Below are 20,238 nucleotides of genomic sequence, written 5' to 3' on the forward strand. Positions count from 1 at the left end.
TGTTGGGACTTGGGAGTAAAATTGACTCCCAAGTCTGTCTCCAGAGGACTGAGCTGGTCCACATTAAGCCACCAGAGAGTGGAGGAAGAGCCGGCGGGAGGGACTAAAGACTGGGCCAACGTCAGGGGGCAGGACACCATAGAGACCTGCTGGGATCCAAGGGGCTGAAAGGACCTTCCAGGTGTGCTGCTCGGATTACCAACAGAGAGCTCTGGAGAAACATCTGCTCAGCTCGGAGGATTTAGACTGAAGAAACGGGAAGAATCATCGGCTGAACACACGAGAACATTCAGTTGGTTCAACTGAGTTGTTTATTACCATTATGCTTTAACAACAAATACAACTGAAGAATAGTCACAAGTAGAATAAACAGAATGACTAAAATAACAAAATAACCAAACATTACAGAGCTGCCAGCTCTGATAAGAGTATATTGACACGTAGATCAGGTCTTGCGTGGAAAAGCTCATTGCAAACAGGACATTTGTACTGGACTTTTTCATCCCAGAACTTAGTAATACAGGTTCTGCAGAAGTTGTGTCCACATGGTGTGGAAACTGGGCTGCTGAATGTGTGTTTTAGTTTTCTCCTGAAAGAGAGAACTGCTTCCACGTCGGCTGGCTTTGGGTTTTATGAACCTTAAGTTTTGTTTCCTCAACATGACGTCCTCTCCTCATCTCCCCTAACACCTGGCTCCTATGGGGTCAGAAGAGTCTCATTAATAATGAATGCACAGAGAAGGATTCACAAATGTATTTTGTGATTCATATATAAATTACTCTCTTCTCACAAATACATTTCAATGCACACACAAATGGATATCGGCATGTATAAATATAAAATAAATCCATAAACAAAAATAAGTTTCACAAACACATTTCTGATCCACACGCAAATGTGTCTTGTTTTAAATAAATGTAATATAAATCCATAAATATATGAATTAAAAAAATATTTGCAATTTTAATCAAAAATGTATTTGGATGTTGTTACATTTATATACAAACTGTTAAACTTGAATTTACAAGATGCTTTTCATTTGTGAACTTGTTTGCATTTGTGTGTGAACTGGTTTGTATTTATATGTGGATTTTTGAGACTCTCCTGACGTGGCTGGATTCACAAATGCATTTTTTTCAATAAGGAACTTTCTGTAGCCAATCAGATGCCTCCCTCGTTTTCAGCCAATCGCATGCCTGCAGTCCAACGAGGGGTACCTCACCATGGCCAGAGCACAGCATTTTCTCTGTGCATTTTGCGTTGCTTTTCGGTAAAATAAAAAAAAGTTATCGAACTTCACTGGTAAGAGTTCAGCCTCAACATGGCGTCTGGTAATGTCAATCCCGATTCAAGTGTAAGTGAAAAATGTCTAGGCGTGCATGAATCATGAATGTATTGTAGCGTTTTAATACTACCGTCCGTTACCGAGGTACGCGTTACCGAGGTACGCGTAGTGGGATTGTCATCTGATTGGCTACAGAGAGTTCCTTGGTGAAAAAAATGCATTTGTGAATCCAGCCGTTATATGTGGTGAATCCACATATAAATACAGACCAGAGGGGTGTTCCACAAAGCCGGTTTTATCACTTACCCAGCTAAGTTAACCCAGGGTTAGCGGCAACCCTAGGTTTTCCGTTCCAAAATGACCACGGCATGTAAGTTGCTATGGAAACATATGCTCTCAATCAAACCTGGTCGGAGCAGGTTTTGCGCAGGTTAAGTTTGGAAGATAACCCGGTTTTGCTCAGAGTAGGCTATTTAAACCCACGTTTATCGCAGCTTTTACGTGTTCGCCTATTGATATCGGAGCGCAAATAATTTGTGCAATTCACAGAGAGATTAATTAGACCACGGCTCGACATATTGTCCTTTCCGGATGACTTTTTGCTGGAGAGATATAGTTTTTCACGTGATTCTTTGATATATTTAAATAGCGTTCTCCAACCCTACATTGCAAATGTTACCAATCGTGGATCTGCCCTCAGTTCACTACAAACAATTTGCATAGCTTTCCGTTTTTTTGCGACGGGTAGCTTTTTGTACAGTGTAGGAGATGCTGAGCACATAGGCAAAGCTACCGTCTGCCGCTCCGTGCGTCTGTCTTGCGCTGAAGCGGTTGTTGCGTAACTTCATGGAGTTTCACCAACTTGCAGGTCAGCATTATCTACTTTAAGTGTTCCCAAATGGCTCCGAAATTATCCTTGTTGACTTTTCATCTGGGTGTTATATTTCAGGATTTCCTAATGTAATTGGGTGCATTGATGGCACACATCCAATGTGAGCAATACATTTCAACAGGGTGCGTTGCATTATGAACATATCATAGACCTCATATAATTGTTGTGCTTGTGCAAGATAGCTCAAAGTTTGTATTTGATCGCAGGGCAATTCGATGGGGATCTCCTAGGAGATCGAGGGTATCAATGCCTCCCGACACTCATCACCCCGTACCCTAATCCCGCTCCTGGACCACAGACAACATTTAACCTGGCACACAGCAGAACCCGCGTTAAGATTGAAAATACATTCTGGATATTGAAGTCCAGATTCCAATGCCTACGTGGACTAAGAGTTTGTCCGGAACGGGCATGCGATGTAATTGTTGCATGCGCCGTCCTCCACAATATAGCCACTCTGCGCAAAGAGATGCCTCCCCACTTTACCCGTTCCTGGGGAGGAGGAACACATTCGCAAATGTTTGTAAGGGCTGACAAAGGATGCGAGACCACATTTGCAGAAATCATTTAAATAAAAATAAATAAAAAAAACACTTTTCTTCCATCATTTTTATTCTTTAGTTGCTGAGGGAGGAAAAAAGAATAATTAGTACCTTGATCGGTAAAATATGCGGCCCGTTTCGCCATTTTGATCAGGATTTCCATGATCCATACATCACGTCTTTATAGGTTTGCCGTGAACGCGCACAACCCTGTGTTAACCAACCCCGTGTTGATTGAACTAATTCATAACCGGTGCTGTGGAACCGACAGCTCTGGGTTAGTCGGCACAGGATCGGACAAGAGTTCAGCGTTAACTCTGTGTTTGTTAAACCTCCGTTCTTGGAACACCCCACACACAAATGCAAACAAGTTCACAAATGAAAAGCGTATTGTAAAGTTTAGCAGTTTAACAGTTTGTATATAAATGTAACATTCAAATACATTTTTGATGAAAATTGCAAATATTTTTTTAATTCATATATTTATGGATTTATATTACATTTATTTAAAACAAGACACATTTGTGTGTGGATCAGAAATGTGTTTGTGAAACTTATTTTTGTTTATGGATTTATTTTACATTTATACATGCCGATATCCATTTGTGTGTGCATTGAAATGTATTTGTGAGAAGAGAGTAATTTATATATAAATCACAAAATACATTTGTGAATCCTTCTCTGTGCATTCATTATTAATGAGACTGTTCTGACCCAATAGGCTCCGCCCCCACGAACACACAGTGCGTTTACATGCCACTCAAGAAAGTCGATTTATTGGCTTAGTCCAACTATGATTGGATTACTAAGATGCATGTATACACCATAGTCGAGCTATACTCGAATCGAATTGGCTTACTCATAGTCGAGTTAAGACCCCCTAGATAATGCGATTCATAGTCAAGCTAAGCGTGCATGTAGCCAATCGAATTGGCTTATGCGTTGATTTGCGTTCTGCGCATGCTCGAGACCTTTTCCCGGGGCCGTGAGCCGGAAGTAGAAGGAGACGATAGTCTTGTTGTTGTTGTTGTTGTTGTTGTTGTTTTCGCCTCCGTCGGATAAGGGATAACGAGAAACGGCGATTTATTTAAAAAGGTGGCGCAGAAGATGGAGGAAGCCGGTGAATGTAGTTACCCCCTATAAGAATTGTGTCCCGGCCGCGGGAGTGCGCATGGCATGCATTCATTAAAGGTGGAAACACACGGACACTACGCTTCCAGTTCACCCAAGGCTGAATTAAAAGTACATGTTTTCTAAATGTGGGTCATCAACAAGGTTGTAAAGTAGTAACTTCGGGCACATCTAAATGTCAAAATAAATATTTTTTTCTCCCGACGTGTTTACGATCTTTATTCATTCCTTGCGATGCGGCGGGGAATGCCGTATACGGACGGGCGGCGGAGGGGCTGCTCCGGTGGGAGAAACATGTTTTCAGCAGACAGCTGTCAACTAACTTTGGGTCGGCGATTTATTTAAAAAGCTGGCGCAGAAGATGGAGGAAGCCGGTGTCGTGCCAATGTAGTTACCCCCTATAAGGAGTGTATCATCATCAACGTGCATTCAGTACACACTACGCTTCGATTTAACCCAAAGCTGAATTAAAAGTCCATGTTTTTCTAAATGTTGCTCATCAAAGAGGTTGTAAAATAACTACGATCTTTATTCATTCATTGCGCCGCGGCCGAACTGACGGGGGTATTCTCTGCGGCGCAAAGCATGTTTCAGAAATCAGCACATTTTAATAAATGCTATAGTTGTCACACAGACACATGCTATTTTTTATTTTTGTAATATGGAATTATTTCAGGGGAGAAAATGCCGTGAAACAATGTACGCGCAGTGCGTTCGGGATTAGGACTGATATAGCATATGTCGGCCTAGACCTAATCAATTGTGTTTTAATATTTGTAGCATTCATCTTAGTCTATTCGTTTCGTAGGCTACTCTGCTGTTGGCCTTGATGGGGAGATATATTTTTGCTGCCACAAAATATAGTTTAATCCAACAACATTCCTGCGTCTCCCCCTCATACGGAGCCCATTTCAGCACCGTGTCAGTAGACAGCTACAATCCTACGACGTCGTAAGAGCAGTGCACGGGCGTTCATGTTAAGATGAGTTTCGGGAAACGCTCCCCTAAAATTAACGAAACATCGTGAGATCCATCGTACGATGGATCGTACGAGCATGGATCCATCGTTATCGGGAAACGCCCAGACCCTTAACGACGTGTAACGACACATCTTAATGAGTGTGTTCCGTTAGTCAGTGGGTGGACTACAAAGATGGCAGAACGGCCCGCCACACGCCACCCGATCCGCTCATGAACAACCCTGATTCATCACCGTCGAAACCGAAACTCTCGCTCAACTCTCGCGATACGACGTGAGAGCGACGTTACGGGAGGAGGGCAATAGATCGCAGACAGACGTGAAGTGATGCGGAAAGGAATGAAGAGTATTGCGATAGTCAGTTAAAATACAGGAACAGTTTATTTGCGTCAATGAAGATACTGCAATAAATATTTTTTGCTCACATCGGGGGTCTCGTCGGGAATCTTGTGCTTAAATGAACACAGTTAAATTAACGTTGTGTTTGCTTAAGAGTTACATTAGTAGCGCTGCTGACGTTCTTTCCACTGTTTGCCACTGGCCATGGCCTTGCAGTAATAGGCCTACTTGTGTGTAAAGGGTTCTTTAAATGGCTGGTTTAAACTGTGCACACTGATTACTCAATGTGCAACAGGTGTGCAGCCTCACCCAGCCCCAGAGTCCAATCAGACTGGGCCAGGTAACACATTTAGAATTTTCTAGATGAACCTATTTTTAATTCAGTGGAATTAACTGCCGCATGGCTGCAAGTGCTTGTTGTCTCTGACTGAGGGTGAACTCGTCGGTCTGGTTCGTCTGCCCAACCCCGAGTCACATGACTCGGCGGTTTTATATGGTTAGAATCTAGGAGACAAGCCTTATATCACTACCAGTGTTAACTTAATATGAAATAACAATTAGTACAAATGACCTGAGCACACATGGTGAGGGTTGATTTAGCCTCAGGCCAAAAAATAGTCATGTATTTGTACAGCTCTCTGTCAGTTAGACACTACTAAATCAACACTTGTTTTTTCCCGGGCTGTCTGTGTCCCGTCTTTTAATGGTTAATATAATATAATAACACATATGTGAACGCAACAAAGATGATAAAACACCAACGCATTGAAGTAGCCTACACAGTCCAGGACTGCGCCCACATTCAGGGTGTAAAAGCTGAAACGTCAGTGAACTGTGTCTGTGGGGGCGGAACCAGTTGTCAGGGTAGGAGAGGAGAGGACGTCTGGTTCAGGAAACGAAACCTAAGGTTCATAGAAACCAAAGCCAACCGTGGAAGCAGTTTTCTCTTTCTGGAGAGAATAAAACCCATTTTGGAATCAAATAGTCTGACGGACAGAAACCACAACAAGGTGAGTAAAACACCACAGAAGTTAAAACCTCTCTTCCCGTTATGGAATTAGAAATATATAATTGCTCAATACATAAACCGTGTAATCTGTGTCTAGGAATGGCCTCTGCTAACACTTCCTGGTCTGAAGAGAACTTTTCATGTTCCATCTGTCTGGATGTGTTTAACAGTCCAGTTACCACCGCGTGTGGACACAACTTCTGCAGAACCTGTATTACTAAGTTCTGGGATGAACAAGTCAAGTACAAATGTCCTGTTTGCAACAAGATTTTCGACACAAAACCTGATCTACAGGTCAATACCCTATATCAGAGATGGCCGATCAGTTTAGAACGTCTGTACGAGTAAAAGAGCAGCCTTGTGTTGAACCAGCAGAAGTTCCCTGTGATGTCTGTACTGGGACCCAGCTGAAGGCTGTGAAGTCCTGCCTAGAGTGTTTTACCTCTTACTGCCAAACCCACCTGGAGCCACATCAGAGAGTCGCAGGCCTGAAGAAACATCAGCTGGTCGAGCCTATGGACCGTCTGGAAGACAGGATGTGTAATAAACACGTCAGACTTCTGGAGCTCTTCTGCCAGACTGAACAGGTGTGTGTGTGTCAGTTCTGCACAGAGACAGACCACAAGTCCCATCCTGTTGTACCTCTAAAGGAGGAATATGAAGTGAAGACGGCCCAGCTGGGGAAGATAGAGGCTGAAGTTCCACAGATGATCTGGGAGAGAAAACTAAAGATTAAGGAGATCAAAGACACAGTAGAAATTAGCAACAAAGATGCAGACAGAGAGATAGCTGATGGTGGGCAGGTCTTCACTGCTCTGATAGGCTGTGTTGAAAAGTGCCGGAATGAATTCAACCAAACTGTTAAAGAAAAACTGAAATCCAGAGAGAAACAAGCTGAAGACCTCATCAAAGAGCTGGAGCAGGAAATAGAAGATCTGACCAATAGAAGCTCAGAGGTGAAGCAGCTCTCACACACTAAAGACCACCTCCACTTCCTCCGGGCCTTCAGATCCCTGAAGGATCCTCCACCCACCAGGGACTGGACGACGGTGGAGGTCCGTCCTCCGTCATACGTAGGGACCTTGAGGAGATCCCTGGATCAGCTGGAGGAGACACTGAGCATGGAGATGAAGAAGCTGCGTGATGCTGAACTGAAGTGGGTCCAGCAGTATGAAGTAGATGTGACTCTGGATCCTGATACAGCTCATCGCTGGCTCATCCTGTCTGAGGATGGGAAACAAGTACATGATGGAGATGAAGTGAAGAAACTCCCAGACAACCCTAAGAGATTTACACTGCATATATGTGTTCTCACGAGGCAGAGCTTCTCATCTGGGAGATTTTACTTTGAGGTCCAGGTTAAAGACAAGACTCAATGGCGTTTAGGAGTGGCCAGAGAGTCCATAGACAGAATAGGAAAGATCATAGTGACCCCTGAGACGGGTTCCTGGAATATTAAATTCAACAAGAATGGGTTGGTATTTAGTGATAACCCTTCTGTCTGTCTCCCTCTGAGAGCTGAGCTCCAGAAGGTGGGGGTGTTTGTTGATTATGATGAGGGTCTGGTCTCCTTCTATGATGTAGAAGCCAGGGTTCATATCTACTCTGCTACTGGCTGCACCTTTAGTGAGCCTCTCTATCCAATCCTCTGTCCATTTTCACATGCAGAAGGTAGAAACTCTGCCCCCCTGATCATCTCACCTGTCAATCAAACAGACTAGGACCTTTGTTTGAAAATAAAACAATCAAACAACCAAAACAACTAATGTGGTTTCCTGAATTAGAATATAAGAATCTCTACTATGTGAGATCTGAGAGATCTGCATTAATGTCGTACTGCTGTCATTTAACCAGGAGAAGTTATTTAAGAATCTAACCCCAGTTGTTGAATGTAACCCTTTACAAGGGGTTACATTACACTACATTTGTGTCTGTTTTCCCCTGATTTCCCTTTTTTTTTTTTTTACACATTTAAAGCTTTAAAATGGTTGCAGTTATGTAGAACATGTTTAGAGGATTAATTTGTATAAATAATAATTGTAGTTTATTAACATTTCTATTGGTTTAACTTCTGAATAGTGAATGACAAAACAAACGAATGTCCTTACACTTTTGATTTTAATAAAAGGAAAAGGCAAAAAATGTATGTGTAGGCCTATCATTTTTAATTTAATTAATAATAATTTTGATTAGAGATATCTAAAATTGTAGATATCTGTAACTTTCATTCCGCCTAGTCAAAATTTAATTACAGATATCTTAAATTTTTGACTGGGTGAAATTACGTTTCAGATACCTGTAATGACAAATTATAGGACCGCCTCCCACTTTAGGCGGGAGCAGAGCAGCAAATCGTCAATTCTTCCGAGATTTCTTTCACAGCTTTCAGTAGAACGACGTTCTCTCTCTCCACAAATCCCCTGTGTGAGGGCTCGTTAAATTTCATGGCATTTTCTGGTGGTTTTTTCGATTACAGCCAAAGCCATGACTGCTCCTTTCTTATTCCATTCATAGAAATAAGGAAATTAACCCACTTCTTCTTTGATTATGGCGGCAAGGGGAAATTACGTAGGCCTATTTCTGGATATCTAAAACGTCATGCCCAATAATTCGCACTCATAATATCATAAATTTTGAATGACTCATTTGAGACATATGACATATTTGGTTGGTATCAAACAGACAGAACAAACTAAATTATAGCTGCTGCGCAGCAATGGGTCGGGTCCGGGCTAATTTTGGCAAATTCTGAGCAACAAACAGGAGAATAGGAAGACAGGACAGTTGACCTTATAATGTTCAATTTGCACCAGTTGAGGATTGAACCCACAACCTCTGGAACCAAAGACCATTGTCTATCGCACTGAGCTAATTGGCAAGTGGCATTTCAACAGTGGCTTCACAAATTGAGTGACAGCTGTTGTAAAGGCAAATTTAAAAAATGGTCAAAATTTCAGAAATTCAGTCATCTAAACAAAAATCTGATAATACATAAATTGCATCTTGACAGCATGGAAATGTTGGTGATTTGTTTTTAATGATAAGTGTTTTGCTTCATAAGAGAAAATATGATGTTTAAAAATTCCACTCTCACATTGGCTGCAGTTGTTCCCATGAGAGCAGAATTCAAAATGTTCTCAAAAATTCAGTTTTTGAGATAAAATTCTGATATTTGCCAAACTTCATCAACCATGACTCCAGAATATTCTCATTTTTTTTCAGGAAGATTGAAAATGTATTTATCAAGAATTTGATGGTATACGTTTACAGTACTGTTTACAGTCATACGTTTTCATGCACTGTAGGATCAATTTTTGCTTAATCAAAAATCCGAGAAACAAGTTTTGTTGAGGACGGTCTGGAGATGCTCTGTACCAAGTTTGGTGACAATTGAGCAAAAATTGTGGGAGGAGATACATTTTAAAAGTTTTACAGTTATTGAAAAAAACGGAGTGATGGACTTCATAATTTGTAATGAGTTTAAGTGGACAAAAGTTTCAGCAGTATTGAGGCTACATTGTGGTGAAGTTTCAACACTGTAGCATCTACCGTTGGTTTGGTAGGAATTTTTTAAGTTTTTAAATTTAAACGCTTATTGTGCCCCCCCTAGGAGGGGGGGGCACATGTCCTTGGAGTTGAGTGAATCTGGCATGGGACTGGACCTTTGTGCAAAGTTTGGTGAGTTTTCACCCATGGGAAGTATGACTTCCTTGGAAGAAGAAGAAGAAGAAGAAGAAGAAAGAATTCCTAGGAATACAATAGGTTCCCGGCAGCTTAGCTGCCCGGACCCTAATTATAACCACAATGATTAATTAATCAATAACATAATAATAATTATTATATTATTGTTATTATATATTAACACAATAATAATTATTATATTATTTATTCTTATGGTCATTTATGTATCCCCCTTTCCTCTCTTCCTTTCACTGTCGCCTCTAGCAGAGTCCTTCGTATTTGTATATTCACAGACTTTTTCTCTACTGGGATTTTGGAGTTTTTTTGTTGTGGAACGTCTGGCTCTGTTTATGCATCTGATGACCTTTTAAGGTTGTAAACATCAACCCTACGTGCTGGACTTTGTTTTTAATGTAACCAATAGTATACTCAGTAGGCTTTACAGTCTGTGGTAGCTCGTAGCTGACTACATGGCTAGTTGTCTGCCCTATGATTGCAATCTGGAGATGTCATTCAGTACTGAAATCATGGATGTGGCAGGAGAGAGCAGGATTTGTCTACCTGCTACCCAGCTTCTCCATAGAGGAGTACAGTGTAGTTATTTTAATAATATTTTAAAGAGGCATTTGCTCTTTATTTCTTGGACATCATTTAGATTTAAAAAGACCTGCTATATTAAAGGTAGGGTTGGACATTTACTTTAGAAGCATATTTTTGTCATTTGTTGACAGTATCTTTAAATCCCGCCAGTAAATTAAATTAAGTTGAAATACAAGGATGGATGGCGTACCTGTTGGTCTATCTACATACTAACTGCACGCACTCTGCCCATGCACTCAATGCACATGACCAGAGTCTTCCAGAAAACTAGGCAGACCTGTTTGGTTTGGGGTCAGACCTTTTCGGTTTGATACGTTCAAAAACGTATAAAAATACACATTTGTTTTGGTAATGCATGCAAATATATCGCAAATGTTCTACCTCCTATGCAAAACCTGTCCGTGCGTCTGATGTAGCATTTGTTCAGTTCAAGAGGCAACCGAGTAGATCACGGAGAACTGCTTTGAAACTCACTCACACACACACACACACACACACACACACACACACACACACACACACACACACACACACACACACAGGGGCATGTACGTGCCCACACACACACACACACACACACACACACACACACACACACACACACACACACACTGTGTGTGTCTATCCTTTTGTGTGTATCCTTTTGCTACAGCAAAAGGATGAAGGATGCATGAAAGTTTGATTTAACTCCATATTACCAAAAGAAAACCAGGTCTGGTCGGCACACCTACTAACAGCATATTGACAAGTAAGAGCTTCCTCTTTGGCCTCGGCGGGCCATGGGAATCCATCACACACACACACACACACACACACATGATTCGGCACCATGGACAGCGACATATGCCCTAAATGCCAGATATCAGAAGATGACTCTGATCTGATCTGATTAACATTCACCGTAGAACAGTACAGTATAAAACACTCCGTCTGGTCGTCTTTGAAGAGAAAGCCTTGATTTTGTCCTGAAAATCCAACTCACAAAGAATGTCATGCTCACTGAAGAACAGCCAGATGCGCTTGGCTCAGAGGCCCCGCGGTAGTGAGCTATCCCAACATCTCCCTCATCGCTGGTCAGTGGGGCTCCGTCACCGGCATCGCTGCTGGTTAGCGCCGCACCGTTGCCACTCGTTGATGAGTTTGATTTGCCTTCTTAATTTACAGGTTTAAAAAATCAGCTTCTGGATTTTTAAAAATAATTCCTTATCCGAAATCTCTCTTTGCAATCTTTGTTTTTTTGCGCACCACTCTCAAACTTTTTTTTTCAGACATTCTTCTAGCTAGCCACAACTTTGACGCCTCTCATTTGAATCGATTTGAATATGTCACAAGCCAAAACATAAGCATTCCTCTACATTCTGATTGTTGTGTCATGGTGCCACACAAATTCATATCAATGTCATTTTTATTTTTATTTTCCTGGCTCATGATAGGCCAAAAATCACATTGTTTTTGGCCTACAAAGATCAAGGGGCCTATCATGAGCCAGTGATCGTCGTAGGCCCTGGGGTTTCAGCCCAGGTAAGCCCATGCAGCCTTACCTGAGGGTGATTCAGACATCAGTAGAATCTCTGGGTGGTTTAGGGGGGTGGGCTGGCAAGGGGTGGGATATGTAGGGTCTAAGTTCGCAAGAGGCGGGATAAGTGCGGCCGCTGTCACTGTAGTTTGTTTTTGTTTGACCACAGACAGCATGGCAGAGGCAGAACGGGCAGAACTCATCGCGATCATTGCTTAAACGTTGCTGCAACGATGCATCATAAATTCCATTGCATCCACAAAATCTGAAGCATCGATGAAAGATTGGAGCAGAGACAAATAGAAGAAACGACGAAGAAAAAGGCGTCGCAAACGACTGTGTTACCGGAGAAAGAGAGAGTTTGCCTGCATCGCGGCAGGGAAGGATCTGGGAAGGCCGGGACCATATAATGTTCAGCTAACTGTAAATAATAATAATAATAATTAAAAAAACATTTTCTATATACGCGTGCAGCTGTGATATATATTTTTTAACTATTCAGCAAACAAAAGGCAACAGGCTGATTAGGCAGACCGAAGTGTCATCAACACGCCCACTCACATGGTGCGTGAAATACCGACTTTCTATGCCTCATTCACACATAAGGTAATTTACATTTCCTCCAGAGAAAATACTACCTCAGGGGTAGTATTTTTTCATGAGAATTTCAGGGTACAAATGTGAGCATATGTTGTTTAGACATACAGCCCATCAGGAGAATATCAGGACTTACACGCATGTCTGAAAGTAGCTTTTGTTACTCGTTTACTGCAGCCATTAGTTTGGTTCAAAATTATGAGTGTCTAAAGAAACCCATCCCAAACTGATCCACCCACCACTTAATCAAGCAGAATCATTTTTATACCTTTCTGAACCAATGTAGCCTTTGGAGAAAAGAGGAGAGAATAAGAATCACATTTTAGACAATAAAGTTTCAGTAATAAAGTAACTTGAAGTCAAGTTGTAAAGGAAAACCAAACACGCTGTTGGAGCTGGTCCCAACCCACTATCAGAATTAAAAAAAATGCATAGGGTAGTAGTTTGGGAGGACATACTGATTGAGAAGACTTGTGTATTTTCCTTTTCTTTTAAATGTATAAATCATTTCGTTTTCATTCTTCTCCTTTCAGAAGTTGTTATTGATTTGTGAATTTTGATCTAGGTCATGATTGTCATTGCAGAATGCAGAACTGAGATCAAACAGTAAATACGGTCTCAAAAAAGAGATTTCAGAAGGAAAAGAAGAATGGAAAAGATTTTAAAAAAAAAAGGTAAAGAAGAAAAGATGTCCTCCATTGATTGAGGTGGTGGGTTACATATATATATATTTTTTTTAATTGCATCCTGGCTGAAGTCACCGTCTCTGGGGTGGAGCCAGAACATTTGATTGACGTAACCTGATAACCCAGAACAGCCAGTAACTGTTAACACGTGCAGTAGCATGTGTTTAATAGAGGGTGATGTGAGTGCATATTTACATACGTTTTTTTTTATGTTATGCATTTAAGTTGACATTTGGACCAGGATGAATCCACATCACTACTATGTAACCCACTGCATCACCTCTCATCCAAACAAACAACAAAAAACAAGAAAACACTTTTGGGGTATGATGGCTGAATGATGTACTCACTGATTAAAGTCAGTAAAAACCAATAACAGTATAGATTAAAATAACTATCTAAACACTGTTGGTAACTTACTGTGGCATAAGCGTAATAAAGCACTCCGCGGTGTCCCGATGTTGGTATAACGTACGGCTGAATCCGCCCATCTCTCTCTGCGGAGGAGCAGGACACCTCCAGGTGGTGGAGTCCTAATGGTTAGTCCTCTGTCTAAGGGGAGTATACTTTATGACTGGTTTACAACCAGTGCTCGCATTATAACTGGGTTTTAACAGTTTTTAATTAAAACTTGAAAAGATGTGTCTGTGCATTTAATATAAAAAAGAGAAGGAAGTTAACAATAAAACAGCCACATGTGCATTCAACATTTATCAAAAGGTCATGTTTGAGACATAAGTGTACATTAAAGTCCTTATGTAAAAAGCACACAAAAAAAAAGCGAAAAGGAGTCAGTTTAACCCTTTTTATTAGTTTTTATCTTAATTCACTGTAAATTACTTTTTGTTAAAGTCTGCTATATGACTCACTGGTAAACCGTTCTGATGACGGAGGTCTTCACACATTGATGGGCCTCCAGGTCTCCAGTGAGGGCGTAAAGAGAGAGAGCATGGGACGCACTCATAAAACAGTAAGAGAGAGAAAGATAAAGGGAGAGAGATGGAAAGGGAGGAAGAGAGAGTGTGAGAGAGGGAGATGGAGGAGAGAGCAGAGAAGGAGAATGAGAGGGAGAAGGATATTATTCAGAGCATTATTCAGGGTGTGTGTGAACTACTAGAGAGTAGCCTACAGCTTTGTAAGACTCTGAGGTCTTACAAAGACCTCAGAGTGTTTAGGTTTTGTTTTGTAAAGTTGAACTTTTTTCAACGATGATAGTTGACTCAACAAATTAAAATAGTACCTTTGTAATGTGTACAAACCTAATATACCTTTTCTCCAGAAAACATATATTCATCTAAGAAAAAAAAAGATTACATTTTTTGTACATTTTATTTAAATCAGATAGATAGATTGCTTGTCATGAATTTGAAATGTTAACTTATAGTAATGTAAAGATTATGATGAACAACCGTATCCTCCAAACATGTAATAAAAGCTACTATTTACAATTGTTTAGCAATAAACCAAAAATAAAAAAACAGAGAAAACACACATTGAAGAATATAGTGGAATCTAATCATTTACAATGGGTTATATTTAGTAAGGGTTCTTTTCTTAATGAATGCATCCATGTTAAAAGAAAGCAGTACAACATTAATGTAGTTTTATCAGATCTCAAATAAAAATTCCCATTCAGAAAACATATTAGTTATTTTGGTTGTTGATTATTTATTATCAAACAAAAGTCCTAGTCTGTTTGATTGACAGGTCAGATGATCAGGGGGGCAGAGTTTATACCATTGTTATTATAGAGACCTGGACAGAGGAATGGATAGAGAGGCTCAGTAAAGGTGCAGCCAGCAGCAGAGTAGATATGAACCCTGGCTTCCACATCATAGAAGGAGACCAGACCCTCATCATAATCAACAAACACCCCCACCTTCTGGAGCTCAGCTCTCAGAGGGAGACGGACAGCAGGGTCATCATTAAATACCAACCCATCCTTGTTGAAGTTAAGAGTCAGGTAACCCATCTTAGGGGTCACTATGATCGCACCTTTTCTGTTGATGGACTCTCTGGCCACTCCTAAACGCCATGAGGTCTTGTCTTTAACCTGGACCTCAAAGTAAAATCTCCCTGAGGAGAAGCTCTGCCTTGTGAGAACAAATATTTTCTGTGTAAATCTCTTAGGGTTGTTTGGGAGTTTCTTCATCACACCTCCATCATGTACTTGTTTCCCATCCTCAGACAGGATGAGCTCGGGATGAGCTGTATCAGGATCCAGAGTCACATCTACTTCATACTGCTGGACCATCTTCAGTTCAGCAGCACCACACAGCTTCTTCATCTGCATGCTCAGTGTCTCCTCCAGCTGATCCAGGGATTTCCTCAAGGTACCTACGTATGACGGAGGACAGACCTCCACCGTCGTCCAGTCCCTGGTGGGTGGAGGATCCTTCAGGGATCTGAAGGCCTGGAGGAAGTGGAGGTGGTCTGTAGTGTGTGAGAGCGGTTTCACCTCTGAGCTTCTATTGGTCAGATCTTCTATTTCCTGCTCCAGCTCTTTGATGAGGTCTTCAGCTTGTTTCTCTGTGGTTTTCAGTCTCTCTTTAACCATTTGGTTGAGATCATCCTGGCACTTTTCAACGCAGAGCTTCAGAGCAGTGAGGACCTGCACACCATCGGCTATCTCTCTGTCTGCATCTGCTTTGCTGCGTTCTACTGTGTCTTTTATCTTCTTAATCTTTTGTTTTCTCTCTTGGATCATCTGCTGAACTTCAGCCTCTATCGTCCCCAGCTGGGCCGTCTTCACTTCATATTCCTCCTTCAGAGGTACAACAAGATGGGACCTGTGGTCACCCTCTGTGCAGAATTGACACACACACACCTGTTCAGTCTGGCAGAAGAGCTCCAGAAGTCGGTCGTGTTTCTTACACATCCGGTCTTCCAGGCGGTCCATAGGCTCGACCAGCCGATGTTTCTTCAGGCCTGCAGCTCTATGATGTGGCTCCAGGTGGGTTTGGCAGTAAGAGGTGAAACACTCTAGGCAGGACTTCACGGCCATCAGCTGGGTCCCAGTACAGATGTCACAGGGGACATCTGCTGGTTCAACACAAGGCTGCTCTTTTACTCGTACGGACGTTCTAAACTGAGCTGCCATCTCTGATAAGAGGGTATTGACCCGTAAATCAGGTCTTGTGTTGAAAAGCTCGTTGCAAACAGGACATTTATATCGGACTTGTTCATCCCAGTACTTACTAATACAGGTTCTGCAGAAGTTGTGTCCACATGGTGTGGTAACTGGGCTGCTGAACACATCCAGACAGATGGAACATGAAAAGTTCTCCTCAGACCAAGAAGTCTTAGCAGAGGCCATTCCTAGACACAGACGACAAGGTTTATGTATTGAGCAATCCCATTATTTTTGTTATTCCATAAGGGCAAAAGCGGTTTTAACTTCTATCAAAGTTATGCTGCTTCACTGACCTTGTTGTTGTTTCTGTCTGTCAGACTATTTAATGCGTGTTGTTTTTCTCCTGAAAGAGAACTGCTGCCACGTCGGGGTGCTTTAGGTTTCGTTTCCTCAACATGACCATGTCCTCTCCCCTCCTCCCTTAACGCCTGGCTCCTCCACTAACGCCTGGCTCCGCCCCCACAGCACATGAGTTGCTCTGAGTCTGCATCCATGCACTGTGTTGGACTTCAAATGCGTTGATGTGTGTTCTCTTCTTCTTTCTGGAATTAAAAGAGAGCCGGTGGAAAACGAGAGACATTGTGGTGATTTAGTGGTGATTTGCGACTGTATCTGGGATTCATTGGTGTTGATCTATCCGGCTTCCCTATACCGATCCGATTTAAACGAACGCAGACAGAGAGCAAAGAGCTGTTTATTGGCGCTTCACCGCTGTGGGAATTCTCCCCGATGTGCACACACGAGCAGCAGAGCTGAGAGCAGCAAACAGCGATACAGTCTGGTCAGTGGGGGATTTCCTTTTTCTTTCTGAAAGTTTGCCCGGTTTGAAGTACTAGTCCACCCCCTGCTGGTATCAGTAGGTCTTACACACACACACACACACACACACACACACACACACACACACACACACACACACACACACACACACACACACACAACATCATCATTGTGTATTATTGATCATAAAATATAGCCCCCCCCCCCCTCCCATGAGTCAAACCATAACTTGGCAACACTATAATGACCGTCATCTTTATCCAAACACAAGAAGTTGGGACACATATTCACTCAACATTCCTTATTATTTGACATGTTTTTGCCTTTATTCAACTTAATCAAACAGGTCAAGTCAGGAGAATGCCTAACAGAAAGATCCAGGATAAGATGAGCCAATAGAATCACTGTAGAGGAACGAGGACCACCGTTCAGCGCCTTGTTCCCCGTGATAGAAACAAAACATACAGAAACAAAACTCAAACATGACATAATAACATGACTAACAAACTAAATAAAAAAAACTGTTCAGTTACACGTTCAGGGAGCTAGCTTTGGTTAAACAACACACATTATCTCCCCCTTATCTCTCTATATATGTTACACACACACACACACACACACACTGTGGCAACCCGGCCCCAGCACCATGGCCCAGACGACGGTGAGGGTGAGGGTGGAGGTAGAGTGGACCCCGGCCCAGCATGCCTGGTTGGGCTTCATGGAGACCACATGGGGTCCAGAGGAGAGAGGAGGAGGAGGAGGAGGAGAGAGGAGAGAGGAGGAGGAGGAGGAGGAGAAGGGGCGAGGAGGAGGGAGAGGAGGGGCGGAGGAGAAGGAGAAGGGAGGAGGAGGAGAGAGGAGGGGGAGGAGGAGGAAGGAGGAGGAGGGGGGAGGAGGAGGGAGAGGAGGGGGGGGGGAGAAGGAGAAGGGAGGAGGGGCGAGGAGAAGGGAGGAGGAGGAAGGGGGAGGGATTTCTGGGTTTAAATAAGTGTGGTTATATTATATGGTCTTTTCCAAGTTATTGGTAATGTGTGGCAATACCTCTTCTCGAACACTAGGGGTCACCATCCATTTCTGAAAAACTTGAAGAATGATTTTGACTGGCTTCTGCTATAGTTGGCATGTTCTCGCCTTGGCTTTTCGTGTTATTTCTTTGCTATATACTGTATGTTCTAAGAGAATCTGACAACATTTGCTGACCTACTTAAGAACAAGAACAAGTCACAATACAATATGTTTTTTTTTTTACTTTACAATGAATTGGTTAGCATTGAGTTGGAAGCACTTTTATATTTTATTTAGTTATTACCAGCAAATAAATATCAAATATGTTCTTCTTTGCAACATTTATTTGTGCATATTTGTTTGATGAACAACTTTGAAGAGATTGTTTCGACACGTCCTCCAGCTAACAGGTGTGGCTGTATCTTGCTTAGGGATTCAAATCCTTCACAGTGGAAGAATCATGAAGAATATGAATCGTGAAGATTATCAATCATGTTCAGCAATAATAATAATAATAATTATTATTATTATTATTATTATTTGGTTTTCCTTATATGTCAAATGATTCTACCCAAAGTGGGTAAACACGCAATACAGTGCAGGATACAGTGGAGGATGTTCTGAATTCAGCAGAAGGCCAACATGTATGTCTGCCTCTGTCTGGGCCTGCTCGGGCACTCTTCAACTGCCCATGAATCTCCGTCTGACGGGCTCTTACTGTCACGGAGGAATTTATCTTTGGCAGGAAACTGCAGTAAACGAAGGCTGAAACCAGAAAGTTCTTGCACTGCGCCACATTTGTAATCCATGTGGAAATGTACATAATGGGCTGTAAGGAATGAATATACCTGTATATATGTACAGTTAACAAGTTAATATTTATATAGAGTGCTATAGGTGAGATTTGAAATAGTATAGAGTAGTGCAATACCCAGGGGGGGTGGGGGTGGGGGTGGGTGGGGGGGGGGGGTGTCATTCACTGTGGGAGGGAGTGTGTGTTGGGGTGGGGCTGATTTGTTGGCCGGTTGGTTTTCAACCCCGTAGGGTGACAGCCACAGGGAAAAAGCTTCCCCTGAACCTGCTGGTCCGGGTAGGGAGAGACCTGTAGTGAACACTCTGTGGTCGGGGTGAGAAGGTTCCTTGACGACGCTTGCTCTGGCCAGCCTCGACGGAGGGGAGTGAGGAACCGGTGATGCGTCGGGGCAGTTTTCACCGCCCTCCGCAGTTGCTCTCCGGTCAGAGACGGAGCAGTTGCCATACCCTAGTGTTGGAGCTATGCAGTTGTAAGATTTAATTATAAGACATTTATTCAGTTTGTTTGCTTAATATAATATGATTATTTTATTTATTTATATTTTTTTTTTGTTTGTATTATACATTATTATGATTGGGCAGCTAACCTAACCTATATATAGAGGTAGGCGGGCATAGGTAAGCTTTTTTTAACCAGCTGTACTAGAGAGACAAAGGAGATGAGGCGGCAAGTTCCCACGGTTGCGCATTTGTTTTGTTTGCTTGTAACATCGGCAAAATAAACCTTCAGAGACCCATAATCCCGACTGGACAGTTGACTCTTTGCCCGCACTGCGTAAGATTCGTCACCCTGGTGCCTCAGTGGCTATTTTGATTACGTTGCTTAGTTTGATTTCTTTATATTCCAGTTATTGTTTTATTGAGGACAAATCGCCACTACACTCTACTGTCACACAGTTGGTAAGGGTGCTCTCGATGGTGCAGCGGTGGAAGTTCACTGGGATCGGAGGAGACGGACGGACCTTCTTTAGTCTCTTTAGTCTATAAGAGACCCTCTTGAGGTGTTGAGGGTCCACGAGAGGTCCTCAAGAGATGTGGACACCCAGAAACTCAAAGCTGGTGACGCGCTCAACCTCTGTCCCGTTGATACGGTGTGTGGGCCACATATGGGCCCAGTCCCATTTCTCTCCCCTTAACAAGAACACATGCTTTGAGTGCCCTTAGCTGCAAGTCAGAGCTGGCTAGCATTCAAGGGTTGATTTTAAGGGAAAAATAGCACTCCCCCTTGCTCCCCTGAGTATTGGGACACC

At 42.3% G+C, this 20,238-nt stretch overlaps 2 protein-coding genes across 2 annotated transcripts; one reads left to right on the forward strand and one right to left on the reverse strand.

Moving 5' to 3' along the window:
• Nucleotides 1-6,276: 6,276 nt before the first annotated feature.
• On the forward strand, nt 6,277-7,898 carry LOC311369849 (E3 ubiquitin-protein ligase TRIM39-like; the record flags this gene model as incomplete). Its single annotated transcript, XM_084488067.1, is given in 2 exon segments — nt 6,277-6,481; nt 6,484-7,898. Coding segments are annotated over 2 exon segments (1,620 nt in total).
• A 6,178-nt stretch (nt 7,899-14,076) lies between these two features.
• LOC311369853 (E3 ubiquitin-protein ligase TRIM39-like) lies at nt 14,077-16,767 on the reverse strand. The gene is made up of 2 exons (XM_084488071.1): nt 16,684-16,767; nt 14,077-16,575 (listed from the first exon to the last, which is right to left on the reverse strand). The coding sequence occupies exon 2, from the start codon at nt 16,571-16,573 to the stop codon at nt 14,966-14,968; it is 1,608 nt and encodes a 535-aa protein (XP_084344197.1). The 5' UTR covers nt 16,574-16,575; nt 16,684-16,767; the 3' UTR covers nt 14,077-14,965.
• Between the last annotated feature and the right edge of the window lie 3,471 nt (nt 16,768-20,238).

Source organism: Micromesistius poutassou, assembly GCF_964030765.1.
Source record: "Micromesistius poutassou genome assembly, chromosome: 24".
NCBI classification, from domain to species: domain Eukaryota; kingdom Metazoa; phylum Chordata; class Actinopteri; order Gadiformes; family Gadidae; genus Micromesistius; species Micromesistius poutassou.